Below are 14,307 nucleotides of genomic sequence, written 5' to 3' on the forward strand. Positions count from 1 at the left end.
CTAGGTGCTTATTCACTAAAAAGATCTTTTGTTTTAATATCAATGAAACAAACTCTTCAAAATTCTTCAAAGCATATTTCTTCTTCCAGAAAATTCCTGGGAAATTTTTATGACTTCTGGGCTGTTATTATATACACTTATGCATGCACATAAGAGGTAACCATATCAAAGCAATACAGCATTTTGCCTTAGAAAAGTCAAATGCCTGCTACCTATGTCCAGATCATCTTTGGCTTTTGAGGATGTTAAATATAGATAATAGCTTGGGTTGTGTAATAAGGTGGTGTTGAAAACATGATTCTCATGGACTGCAGCTGTCACAAAAGCAAGAAAGTAGTCTTGGACCTACTATAGTTGCTGGAGGGAATAACTTATTTAAGAGCTTGAGATAAATATCAAGCTGCCTTTTCTAAAAAAGGGCAATAATAAAGATTTGGCTGTTCAGACATAAAAGATCCCCTAACTATTTTTAAGGTCTGTGAATTCCCCGACACCATTAAAGCAAAAGGCTGTTTGATTTGATTTTGCCATAGTACCAAAAAATGGACAGGCTTGGCAGGAAAGGATCACACGATGAACCAGGCACTAGTGTCACTGCTGAGTTTTGTTATTCTCTCTGACAGCTTTGAGGGCCTTGGCAAAGCATGCCTGCTGGATTTAAGAGGAACAGCACTGCCATCATGCTAGCCATCATGAATGGAAGCATACAGACAGCACTATTAGAGGGGCTGGGTGAAACAGACAGAAATAAATATGGGGGAAATAATGTTTCAGGCAGGATGCCATTCCTGTGCCCAGAAATGATTATTCAAGTTATGCCCTGGCTCTGGAGAAAGCAAGTAAGATACCCCGTGGAGGGTGATCTTGCCAATTCCTTCCCTGTCTGGTGATTATTAAAGGAAGCAACTAACCAGACAGAAGGTAGCTGTCAAGCTGTGTCTCTGTAGTCTGCCTCCCTTTTACAGGGTCCTTGCACATCTTTAGTTGTATGTGCTGAATACACCCATCATGATAGACTGTTGGTTTGCAGCCCACATTCTGTGGCACTCATTTCTGTTTTTGCCAATGGTTGGATGTTTTTCCTGTTGTCATGTTACTGACCTTCAATAACTGCAGCTTATTGTTGGTGCTATACAATTATGCTGTTGGCAGAAGAAAGATGAAAGAGTTGCCGGCAGAGAGGAAGAAAAACCGCGGGGTCCTCTTTGGTGGGAGTGAGGAAGTGGTCCTTCTTCCATTCTGACCATTCACACTCGCTTTCAGTAGGTGACTATATTGTTCCTAAAGAAAAAAAAACAAGAGTTAAAATCTGGAAATGTATAGCTTCCAGTAGAGGACAGCTCCTAGAAGCTGTGTTTATTCTCTATGCCTTTGCGTTACAGAACAGAACAATAAGAAAGCAGCCTGGAAGAGATGTAACTACCAATAGTATCAGCAGGGTAAAAAAAACTAAGCTATTTCCAGTCTCCTGAGTCTGAAATGGTACATTTGCTTTCCTCTAGAGAGGGTGCTGGCAATGGTCCTTAAAAGAGATGTAGATGCCGATCAGTGTGAGAGCTATGTTGCCAATTCAGTAGTAGGGAAGAAGATAAGAAAAGGAGCTGATGGCTGCAATAATTCTGGTAGCGCTAATCAAGTGATATATGAGGTTTAACAGGTGTTGTCTATTTCATTGCTATATTTCCTTAGAGCAAGGAATCACCTGGAAATTCTATAATAATCCCTCAGCCTTTTGTCAGGTAAATGAATATTTTTGTTAGTCTCTTATAGCTGGGGAAAAAATAGCCATTGAAGGATAATGATTTAAGGTCAGAAAAATCTTCAGTAGCACAACCAAAAAGAATATCCAAATCGGATGTCAAGTTGTTAATATTTCAAAAACTACTTGAGAACTGAACTGATTTTAGTAAAAGGTACTAACCAGGAACAAAAATAAATAAATAAAAGTACAAGGTGACAAGCAGACTATAGCTGCACAAAGACCATAATCCAGCTTGCTGATTACTCCACTTCTTGTCTGCCTTTCACACTTAAATTGACCACTCTTTATGAACAGTACTCCTTTTTACTTTGGACTGCATGGTTCATAGACTAAAAAGTGCATTTGATCATGACTACATACTAAGAAACTCAGTAATTGTGATAAATTTGACTAGACACTACAGAGCAAAATATCCCTATTAATTCACCAGAAGAAACACAGAATTGTGAATATGTACTTTGGCAGAAAAAGAAGGCTGGATGTACAGCTGTTTTCTTATATAATGCAACTGGCACCGAGGTCAAGATGTAATCTTAAGTTCTGTGGATCCAAAGTACATTTTTAACAGGAGTTCAGTTGTGTGTGAGCTGAATTGTGACACAAGAAATCTTTAAACACATTTTTTGCACAGAAATCAGTGTGAAAATTAATAGATAAACTATACAGAAAATTAAATGACAGTCAGGCTAGACATTCTCAGTGTCCTAAATAAAGCCAGACTTGCCTATAACAGATTCTGTCTCTTCTCAGCTTTCTCTCACTTGAAAAGCGATACAGCGTCTTGGTCTTCTGAGGTAGAATTGCTTCTAAAAAGCACACTTGTTACACTATGAAGTAAATGCTGAGTGTCAGCAAGATGGCAAAGCATTTGTAAAAGCAACAGAGATGCCCACAGATTCTTACCAAGACCATGGAAACAATGGATAGGACTTCAGCATCCATGTCCTAATTTAGTTGCTTGACTTCTCCATTACATATGGGAGCAAACAGAAAAGGATTGCAGCTTAGGAGTGGGTTTGCTTCCCCTTTCTTGCAGTGGGGAGAATGAATGGAAGACTGAGGTAGCAATGTTTTTCTAAACAGAAGAATAAGGCAGGAAGAATCTGTATTATATATGCAGGTACTACAGCACTTCTTGCATGTTTAGTCAAGACCAGAAGCTATAAACTGTGTAACCTCTCACATTTATTTTGTTTGTAGAGGATGATGCCTACTTTATATATTCAGAGGCATGGAAGATTCCTATCTCTAGCATGTTGAAAATTGTTGGTTATTTATGACACTGTTACAGGTTTTGTGCAACAAGGAAACTCCTTGGCTTGCAAAAACTTAGTGTGTTCCCAAACAGAACTTTCTTTGTGTACAACAGTTGATGTTCCAAATGTTGCACGATGCTAATTCGAGGCCAAAGGCTTCTGTTTCATAACAAACACTGAGTGCCACTACTTACTGCTGAGGGCAAATAGGCTCACTGAAAACTGCTACAAGTCTCATATTACCCTCCAGAACTGTATTTTCAACTGGAACACTGGAACTCAGAAGCTTGATGGACTGAGAAAGAATATGTGCAAGAGGTAACTCAACTGCTTCCTCAGTTTCTCACTAAGTTTTATGTTTTTCAAAGTCAGGTCAACTGGTGTTCATCAAACACAAAAGGGTATTTAAGAGCTCATCACGAGAAAACACAGACCTCTGAATATTCAGTTAATGATTTTAGGATTTAAAGGCTTCTAAGTGAGCCCTTGCCATGCAGTGTCTCTGTCTTGTGCATAAATCTGCATTGCATACAGGCACACCATTATCTAGCACTCAAACGAGGCATGGCAGGCGTCTTTTCATTTGTTGCTGTATTCCTGCGGTTAAGGCAGAGTGGAGAGACATCCACGTGCCAGGCAAATATAAGTATCACTGGCAACAAGCATTTCATTAATTAGATTTAACCATAATAGGGGGATAAACCCTTATAAGACAAGACATGTATTGATGAGTAAATAGTAAGCCTTCCATCTTAACCAAAAAGTAATTCAAAATCTTGCTGCTGCAGACCTTCCTCAAATGGCAAAGCAATGTCTGAAGACAGATAGTGACAGCACTTGTCCACACACCGGTGGCTTCCACTGCCCCTTCTTTCACGTTTTGCCCTGTTATTCTCAGCTGCTTTCCAGAAACTGTTTCACCTCAGTGCACATGCACATTCCTCAGTACCCCATGACCACTCTGACATTTTGCCTCAGGTTTCCTCCTCCTTTAAGCCGTGTTGGAGCTTTGGTACTCTGGGAGAACTGTCCCTTCAGATTCTGTCAGTCCAAAAGGATTTGCATTGCACTGTTATCTCCTACATTTAGTTCTATCAGAGATTTGCTCTTTTTCTTTTCCGTGTTCCTTTCTAACCGATTGTTATTCAAGGCTGTTATCATTCTGCTTGTGATGAATGCTCAGTAAATTCATAAAGCTGTTTTGCTTTTTCCTTTTGAGAACACTTTAAAATCACAAGGTCATTTCTGTCAACATGATTTTATGGCACGGAGGAATACAGAGGTATAATTATGCAGTTCTTCTTTCTTGTTCAAGAGTAGCACACATGCAGGTCGCAATGCCAACAACTGGTAATAATTTGGGTTCATTTCAATCATCTGCTTCAAAATTTGCATGCAACTAAACTCCTTCTGCTTCTGCAAACCAAATTCTGTTCTCAGTTATTCGCCGCCCTCACTGAGGTCCTCAGTTCAATAATAAGGCTTCATTTAGGAATCTCACAGAAAATTGTTCCTCAATTATTTACAGTTGAGGCTTTCACATAGACAGTGTGGCATCTTGATGGATCATCAAAGTGACTCACATTTCATGACCCCGAGGCCATATTCATGTTTGATACTATCCTGAAACTAAATGAAGTACCATTTGAAACTCTTCCTCAGGGTTGTCCTTCTGCAAGACTAGAGGGCAATAATTTCCAATTTGCTCATCACGTCCTCCAGTAAGGAGGTCAGCATCCAACCACAGATGTTAAGGGAGAGCATGTTTCTGTTAAGGGCATTTCTCATCCTACTGGTACCTCAGTGCAAAGCAGCAATCCAAGCAAACTGACCATACAAAATACCAGTGCCAAGCTGCATAGTGTTATATTTGGAGAATGCAAAGGAAAATCTGTGAAGCAAGCCTAAGAAGCTCAGCTATGGAAAACTGGTTAAAACTTGGCCCAGTGGGCTCAGGACAACCTCATGAGGTCCAACAAATTCAAGCACAAGGTCAAGCACCAGGGTCATGGTAAAAACCACTAACAACACAAGCTGGATTGAGGGAGGTGATCCTCACCCTCTGCTCTGCACTGCTGAGGCCTTACCTGGATCAACGTGTTCAGATGTGGAGTCCTCACTACAGAATAGACATGTACCTTTTGGAGCATGTCCAGAGGGGGGGCCACAAATGTAATCTAAGGGATAGAACACCTCTCCTACAAGGACAGGCTGAGAGAGCTGGGGCTGTTCAGCCTGGAGAAGGCTCTGGAGAGACCTTTGAGTGGCCTTTCGGTACCAGAAGAGAGGCTCTAAGAAAGAATGGGACATGGAGTGTTGTAATTGGAGGAGGGAACATTGTTTCAGACTAAAAGGGGAGATTGATATTGGAAATAAGAAAGAAGTTCTTTATGATAAAATTGACGAGGCACTGGAACAGGCTGCCCAGAGGTAATGGGTGTCCAGTCACTGCACATGCTCAAGGCTGGGCTGGATGGGGCTCTAAGCAACCTGATGTAGCCATAGGTGGCCCTGTTCACTGCAGGAAAGTTGAATGAGATGACCTCTAAAGTTCTTTTACAACTCAAATGATTCTGTGATTCAATGAAATTCTACGACCTGCTATATCCAAAACGACACCAAACTGAAAATGGCCAGGTATGCACAGCAACACTCAGGTCTCCTTTCCTCAGATTATATCAGCACTCAGACAGACGTGTTTAATGACAGAATACAGCACGTTTCAGAGGGCGATGCATGCCATTCCGATCTCGCTAAACTTAAGTTTCATATGAACAGCTCGGAGGCCGAAAGAAAAGAACATCCAATGGCAGCGGAGAGGCTTCCGAGAGCAGACGGGATTTGCTCGCTCCCCAGGCACAGCCATGTGATGCCGCCTGCCCCGTCCCACCCCTGGGAGCCGCGGCAGGAGGTGCGCGGGGCGGGCTGCGGGGCAGCACATGGGCGGGCGAGCGAGCACATGGAGGTGTGTGCGGCGCCAGCCGCTCAGTAGCCGCCGACATGGAGCGGACGGGTGAGGCGGCCCCCGCTGTGTGAGGCGGCCCGCAGGACGCTGACATCCCGCCGCGGGCTGCGCTGTGTGAACAAGCAGGTATGGGGGGCGAGCGGGGACCACGGGCACACCCCGCAGTACAGCGGCTTTCTCCTTCCCCCCCACAGCTCGAGGACAGCTGTGCGGCTCGGGGGGAACGAGGGGCTCCGCGCCGCTCAGCCTCTCCTGACGGGGCAGCTCCCGGGGCGCTCCCGCTGCCGAGAAGAGCCGTGTGGGGGCGGGGACGCCCTCCCTCCCTCCCGCCCGCGGCTGTGGGGCGCGGCCCGCCCTCGTTCCCCGTAGCGCTGCGGGCGGCCGTACCCCGCCGTTCCCTCTGCCCGGCCCTCCAACGGCCGACACCTGCGCGGGGGCGGCCGGGCGGGGCAGGATGGCGCCGGGTCCCGCCCCGCCCCGCCGCACCTACGGCCGCCCGCCCCGCCCCGCGCCGCCCGCTCGGCCAATGGGCGCCCGCCGCCCGCCCTCCTCCCTACGCCGTTTGCGCAGGCAGCGCCGTTTCCGCAGCGGGCGGCAGCGCCGGCTCCCTCCTCCTTCCCTCTCTTCCCTCCGCCCCCGCCCGAGTCCCGGGAGCCCGATGTGACCCGCCAGAGAAAATGGCGGCGGCGGCGGCGGGGAATCGCACCTCGTCGTCGGGATTATCCTCGGCCGGCGGCGCGGAAGGGGCCGCCGCCGCCGCGTGCGGGAGCCCGAAGGGCGGCGCGGGCGAGGGGAGCGGCGCGGGGAGCGGCGGGCTGCTGCGGGAGGCGGGCGGCGGCGGCGGCCGGGAGCAGCGCTCCGACTGGCGGCGGAAGCAGCTGCGTAAAGTGCGGAGCGTGGAGCTGGACCGGCTGCCCGAGGCGCCCCTCTTCCTCGCAGCCGCCCCGGCCGCCGCTGCCTCCTCCTCGTCATCCTCCTCCCCTTCGCCGGAGCCCCCTGAGGCGCTGCTGCTGCACTACCTGCCCGGGCCGCGCTCCGGCCCCGCCAGCCCCGCCGCCTCCCCCGGCCGCGGCGCCGAGCTCCTGGAGCTGCCGGCGGGCAGCCCCGCGGCCAACGACCCCGCCGCCGAGAGGAGGATGGAGCCGTCCCCCGCCGCGAGGTGAGCGCGGCGCCGCGCCGGGACCGGGGCAGCTGTCAGCGCGGGGCCGGGGGGGCCCGGGGGCGCGGGGCTGGGAGCGGGCGGGCCGGGCGGCTGCGGGGACCTCGGTCCGGGGCTGTCCCTGCCGCGCTCCGGCGGAACGAGCGACCCTCAGCTCCCCGTGCTGTCCCAGCTGCGGTTTGTTTGTTTGTTTTTCGCTTTTATTTTTGTTTTCTTAAAAAAAAAAAAGTCTCTGCGGAGTCTGTTCCGGTCTGCAGCGTTCAGGATACTACAGAACGCGTTCCTCTGCCTCTCAGTGAGAAAAGGGAATGGCTCCGGAGCGGAAATGTTCGCTCTCTTGTTTCAGGGAGAAATCAAAGTTGTTCTGTAGCGGTTACTGTAGGTAATACGTATGAGTGAGTTTTTCAGCACCCTTGTGCTCGTGGCTTTGGCTCGCCGTCTCTGTGCTTGAATTGGTAAATCCTGTATATTGAGGCGTTAGTTCTGCTCATGTGCTTGTTTCGCCGATTTATGTGCAGGCTTCCCGGGTGGAATCAGTTTGGGTGACTGTGACTTATGCTGGGTAGGGGGTAGCTCATGGAGCTTTGCAGCGAGCGGGCAGCAGGGCACAGCAGTGCGGTGTTCGTGTCGGAGCGCCGCTGAGCTCCTGCGGCATCTAGTGAAGGGCAGCGCAGAGAAAAGTGCATCTGCACTTCTCCTTTAATGCTGCCTCACTGTTTGTTTGGCTAATTGAACCTCCGAAGAGAAGGGGATACATATCTGTTTAAGAGGTGACATGTGCACTTTCTAGCTGCGCCCTACACCATTTAAACCTCACAGATCTTAGACACTATCTTACCTTGGGTGTACTGTGCTGAGAGTTGGTTTCGAAAGCTGAGTCCTGTTTGTGTGAATCCTGAGAAATCCTGATGGGTTTGGGGCTGTTTCTAGGGCAGTGCAGAAACACTTGAGATGGTCTGGTCCCAGCAGATAAGAAATCCTCTGTAGTTACAGAAGGATTAGCAGAAATCTGAAGTATTCAGGAAGGGAAGAAAATCATGTGGGTAATAAATTCTCTGACTCTTAGCACCATCATCTTCTGTGTCGACCAGGGAAGTACAATATATGCCGTCTTTTAATGCGGCTGTAACTAGTTTGTGGCTTTCAAAGAAAATGAAAAATTCGTGTCAGAACACAGAACAAGCTGGTGTCTCACGATGATGTGAGCTCGGCTGGTTATCAGGCTCAGGAAGTTCAGTGCACATCACATCAGTGCTGAAGCACTGATTCTGTCTGTGCTGGTCTGTCCTGCAGCAGCAATGACAGAGCAGCTGTGGAATTTTTCCCTCTACATGGGCAGTACTGCTTACTTGTTAAGTACCTGCACTCACAAGTTACTGTTCTTAGTGTGTGTGTGTGGGTTAAAGCCCTTCTCCCCCCACAACTGCTCTCTCATATATGATCACAAAACGTTCACAGATGGCAACTGCTCCTCTCCTTACTGTATCACTATGATGAACTCTAAGTAGCCTATCATGAACACAGTTTAAAGTATCTGGCAGCTTTCATTGTAACTGTCCTTCAGAAGTACTCTATTGTATCTCAGAAATTCCGTATGTCCGGCTACTGGTTAGCAGACCTGGGACAGCAGAGGAGTACTTACCCAACGTCAAGATCTTGGAACATCTTTCTGCTGTTGCTTTGATAACAACTTGCTCTAGAAGGGGGAAGTTATGTGTACTTGAGTAGCCGTGAGCATGTTACATGTTAAATATTAAGTCAGTCTGTGGAGTTTTTGCCTGGACATTTGTAAGAGGCAGACTGAAGGAAGTAATATGCAAAGTTTTTCTGTTCTTAAACAGAGTGGTTATGCTTCCCCATAAGATCCTGCTACTCATTAAATGATACTTGCTCCAAAGTCCCCCTGTCAGTCTTCTTGGTATTACAGTCTCTCTCTAAACAGACCTTCTGTTTGTGCTGGAAGACTTGCACAAGCTTTAGAATGAAGCTGAAAAGTGATTTTGACTGTACTGTGAAGTTGTGAATATCACCCTTTTCATGTATTCTTTCAAACATTCTGCTTGTTGCAGGAGCAGTTATTGCTTTTGCTAAATGCTGTGACATTTTAAGCTGTCATTTTTATAACCCTGTAAGGGAGGGGAGTTACTTTACTGGGAAATGCCGCTTTGGCATAAAACACTTCATACCTTCTCTGTACTGACTGTATGTCGGCTTGGTTTATATAAGAAGATCATAGCAGTGAGGTCAGCAGTAGCTCTATTATGATTTCTTGTTGTTTTAGTGTAGCATCTGATTTGGGCAGAAATCCACCTCTTTTCATTAACAAAGTTTTTTAAAACAATGAAGCAGTTTAAGTGATGTTTGTTTGTGTCTGGTATTGCTGTGGCTAACTTACTGCGTTCCTGGCTGCAGAATCAATTATTCTGCCATAACTCTACTTTTAAAGAAACAAGCAGGAAGTGAGCAGGTTTGTCTGCTCTGTATACAGTGACCATGCACTGTATGACCTGCATGAAAATTCAGCGTTCCAATTTCAAAATGCATGTGCAAATACAGCAGACGTGAGCTCAGCTGCAGGAAAACCAGTGAAGGTATATGGGCTGTATTTTCTGCAATTCCTCTTTGGCGCCTGCTAGAGACAGTAAAAACACACTACGAAACCCGACTTCTGACTACATACGTGTGAGTACTGGTTAAAGCTTGTTGGTTTGGGATCTGCCTGTAAATTCTAGAACCCTTGGTGACTTCTGAAGGAGTGCATGACTATGTTAACAACCTGGATTTGGGGCAGTGGAATGGGGACAGTGCAAGGAAGAACGCTTACAACACAGCTTACAATCTGACTTGTGTTTTTTTTTTCTTTCCTCTGAAATGACAACATTATTGCTTTGTGTTCTCAAAATGTACATACAGTAAAACAAAAAACAAAAAAAAAAAACCCCATATACGCATAGCTTTTTCTAACTTGAGTATTTTCAATTAAGGTAAAATACAGTTATGTGTGTTTTAGTGCAGTTCTTAATGCTGTATATTTTTCATTACCTGCTGAAGTAAGGCAGCACATTCTCTGCTTCCAATTCATGCTGAATCGTACAGTCAGAGGAATTTCACCTCCTATCTCTTTAGCTTTGTGCTTGAAAGTGTTTTGGGAAGAGGGTCACCCTCACCCGTGTCTGATTTTTATCACTCTTAGTTATTGCAAGTGGTGGGGTTCTGCTTAAATGGCTTGATCTGCTATGGCAGCTTCTTTGTTCCTATGCAAAGTAAATAGATTGTAACTAACTAATCTGGAGCTTTCTGTCTGGTTGGATTTAGTGATGCTGGAGGTTCAGTCTTTGCTGTCACTGTCGGAGTCCAGGTACTGTTACTGTGACACTTGAGTGTAAATGTGTGCACCTCACCAGCAGGTTCAGCACCCCAATTTCAACACACTTCTGGTGGTTCATTTTTTTTTTTTCCTGCAGATGGAGATCTGAGTGTGCTGGAATATTTGTGTTGTTTGAGGTCAGAGTGAAGGCAGCGATTCAGCTGTGCCAAAGCACATCCTGGAGCGTGGAGGTGGAAGCGAGCAGCTGGGGTGGTGCTGGGAAGGCTGCCGTTGGCTTTTGCTAGGTTCCAGTATCTGTGAAATTTGGCTCCAGTCTGTTTAAAATAGAAATTATACATTGCCACGTAATTGCCCTTCAAACAAGCTTTCAAAGCTCGTACTTAGCAGTAACGATAAGAAAACGGATCTGCTGTGAGCTCTGGAGTTCCTAATGCTAATATTGGTGTTCTCGGAGAGCCCTCTGTGAAAACCCAAGGGTCGTCTTATTTTACTTTCTGTCGGCTCTGCTCTCACTTGAAACTCTAGAACTACAGCTCATTCTGCTTGAGGCATGGTGGACAGAAACCCCTTTAGGAGGGCTTCATTACTTGTCTCTAGGTGACTGGGAAAAGGCTGTTAAATGGTACATTGTTTTTTGTTGCTTCTGACCTTTTTTTATTTTTAAACTCAGCCTCTGGATATTGCCTGAAATGCTTCCTATTTCCTGCCTGATCAGAACTTGAAAATCCCATTCTGTGGTGAATCTTCTTGTTGATATTTTTTCTCTGTAAGATAAACGTGAGGGTTATGTGGGGTTCGGGCTATGTAGTTTTTCATTTGTTTGGTTTCAAAGATCTGTTTTGTTAGATCTTGACTGAAAAATGTCCAAAAACCTACCCTGTATGCCTTGACGCTTAAGAATCATTTTGAAGTTGTTGTTTTTGTGTGTGTGTTTGTTTGCTTGTTTTACCTTTTATCTGGGGTCTGTTTCTTTTTTATGAGGTGAAACAGGAATATCAGTATGAGTATGAGGTGAATCAGTAATAACCACAGTTTCATAGTATCTCAGCATATCTTTTGCTAAGTGTGAGTTATTTGCATAATTCATGGCTATTTCTTATCTGCCTTGTCTTAATATTCTGGCTTGTAATGGAATGGCCACTGTTAGTTACACCAGAGAACTTCTGTTCTTCCCTAGTGTCTCACCCATGTTTCGTACAGCTTTTATTTCTGACATTCTGCTGTTGATGCCTGACCCACCTGCCTCGTAACATATTGGGGTCACTGTAGAAGATGGCACTGGAGCACCGGAGAGGTGCATTGTTTTCTCGACTGGACTGACATCAGACCTAATCTGATGTCTTGTTTTCTGAGCTCTTTTCATCCTTTTTTGAACATCCTGTCATCATTCTTTTGAGCAAACTGAACTGATCCTTTGCTCAGCTGACAGCAGTGATGATCAGGTCCCCTTGTGAGCTGTTAGTTAAACCTCAAAGGAATGCAACTAATATTCCTCATTTTAACCACAAATATGCATTGCTTCTCACTAGTCATTTCTGTCAAATACACTCTTACACCCTGAGGACATTTTTGGAATATTGTATATGACCATCATGCTTGTATCTGCAGAATTGATCCTCTTGGATACTGAAAGGAGTTGGTGTAGCATTTGAAGTACTGAGGGAAATAAAGCAAAATTGTGAAAATACTATTTTGAGAAATGAATTTATTGGGTTCTAAGATAAATCATTAGCGTTACCTCCCATTCTGCTACCAGTAAATATGTACAGAATTTTGTTTTCATAGTTACTAAAAACAAGAAACTTCAGAAACTACTGTACAATGTTGTCTCCCCATTACCTTCAGGTAACATTAGTCTGAATCTGAGGAGTCATACAAAGTGCAAATATCTGAAGTGTGTGATGATTCGTGCTGTGACCTCTCATTTGCAGTTCATGTAGAGTTTACTGACCTTGTCAGATTAAAAGTGTTTGTTTATTGTCATGGCCTAGACAATATTCTAATTGCTTTGAATCATGATGGAGTAATCTCTGCTCACTAAATGTGTACTTTGAAAATTCATTTATAGTCAGAGACTGTTCTGTCAATGTATTACACTTTTCTTTTGTAATTTTTTCCTGATTCTAGACAGCTGGGTTGTAAGGTATGACACTAATATTCAGTTTTTTCTCTCTTGTTGCAAGTTAGCTTTGCCACCAGATATGTAATCAGAATTGTAAATGGTCCTGTAAAACACATCTGAAATGTTTTTCCACTAAAGTAAATATCAGTACAGATGCCTAGCCCATGACTAAGGACTTGTTTGCTTGATCTGTGAAAATATTGCAGTTGTGATTAGTATGGAAATTCGCTGAAATAGTGTTAATGTGTTCTTAAAAATTTGGAAAGTATATGTACCATATTAAGGATCTGTAGTGCTTGCTGATTATGCTCGTTTATTGATAGAAATAAAATGTGTGATGGTTCCTATGGTTGTGTGGAGTTCTTTCTGAGTAGGTTCAAACCTGAGATGGAAATGTGAACAACTTGCTTTTAAACAGTGGGGCTGGATGGAGTTTCTCTTTGAATTCCAATATAAATTTGAACATGCATAAGGTAATTTTTAAAAGGCTATATCAGTATCTTATTGTTCTGGAAAACAAGCCTTTCTGTACAGAGCAGACAAGACTTTGCTGTGTATATTCAGCTGTAAGCTGTACATTCATTTGCAGTGAACAGTTGAATGCGCACTGTGCTCTGTGGGCACACCAGGTGCCCCAGCCTGTAGGGAGCGCAGGGCTTCCAACCAAAATGTGGAAACAGGTTCTTCCATCCTTCAGAGCTGCTGCCCTGCAGCTGTGCCAGCTGGAACATGCAGAGCAAGTTTCTTCTCATCGCAAGGATTTTCCTCACCACTTCTCCCACCCCATGTGGCCTTGTTCATGCCACCAGGCCTCTTCCTGAGATTAACCGGGATCCCCTGTGGTCCCCAGGAAGAACTTGTTCAGAGCTAGAGCTGTGTGTTTCCTGTTCCTCCCAGAGGCTCTTGGGAGGAAGAACAGGGCTGCAGTGGGAAGAAGTCTTGAAGCCACACAGATTGTTCTCTGTATTTGTTTTAAATCAGCATTACAGGAAGAAGGAGGGGAAGGAGCTCCCTCCCCGCCTTGTATACGAAAGCACAAGATGAATCTCCTTAAGCCACGCAGATCTCTGGCAGACAGCAGTGCAGATAATCTGCAGGGTTGTCATTGTAGTAATGTGTTGTGCCAAACTGATACAGAAAAGATGGGATGATTGTTTCTTTTCAGTTCCCTCACTGTGAAATTTGATATGCAGACTGACACTGAAACCGCCTTTTTTTTTTTTGAGGAAAGCAGGCGCGCAATCCCCATCAACAAATTGAGTAATAAAACACTTCACATTAAACTAAGAAGCCTCCCATCTGTGCAAAGTTGGAAAGTGCTTTTGTGTAGGAGTGTGTTAAGTATTGTCAACAGACATTCACTGGCATCCTCAGTTTGCTTAGGGGGAAATATGTTAAGAAGTGGCAAAGTGTTTAGTTCAGATGACACAGGGGGATTCAGTTTTGGTGCTGTGCCTTGTCATTTGGCTTCTGCTAGAGGTTGATGTGCCTTTCTGTGAGGGAACAGCAGGTCAGATGGGAGAGGATCAGCAGGCATTAAGGAAACTCTTCTAACTCTGCTTGGAAATTCCATCATCTGGTTGCCATTTCAGATGCCAGAGGTCTTCTTGGCTCCATTCAAAAATGTTATTGCTCATTTCAGCTTTATTGTTCGCAGTAAAAGATTTGATTCCTAGTAGAAGATGAATGCTTTTTCCTTATACAGGTATTTTGAA

General features: G+C 45.1%; 1 protein-coding gene and 1 long non-coding RNA gene across 2 annotated transcripts in view; one reads left to right on the plus strand and one right to left on the minus strand.

The window, feature by feature from the left end:
- Nucleotides 1-1,101: 1,101 nt before the first annotated feature.
- On the minus strand, nt 1,102-6,819 carry LOC107306013. Its single transcript, XR_001551961.2, has 2 exons — nt 6,690-6,819; nt 1,102-1,281 (listed from the first exon to the last, which is right to left on the minus strand). It is a non-coding gene; the product is annotated as an uncharacterized LOC107306013 (long non-coding RNA).
- The window catches only part of MAP3K1 (mitogen-activated protein kinase kinase kinase 1), a 52,820-nt gene continuing 45,022 nt past the window's right edge, over nt 6,510-14,307 (plus strand). The window contains 2 exon segments of the mRNA XM_015848754.2: nt 6,510-6,608; nt 6,610-7,142. Coding sequence (XP_015704240.1) covers nt 6,510-6,608; nt 6,610-7,142 — 632 coding nt within the window.

This window comes from Coturnix japonica, chromosome Z, assembly GCF_001577835.2.
Source record: "Coturnix japonica isolate 7356 chromosome Z, Coturnix japonica 2.1, whole genome shotgun sequence".
Lineage (NCBI taxonomy): Eukaryota > Metazoa > Chordata > Aves > Galliformes > Phasianidae > Coturnix > Coturnix japonica.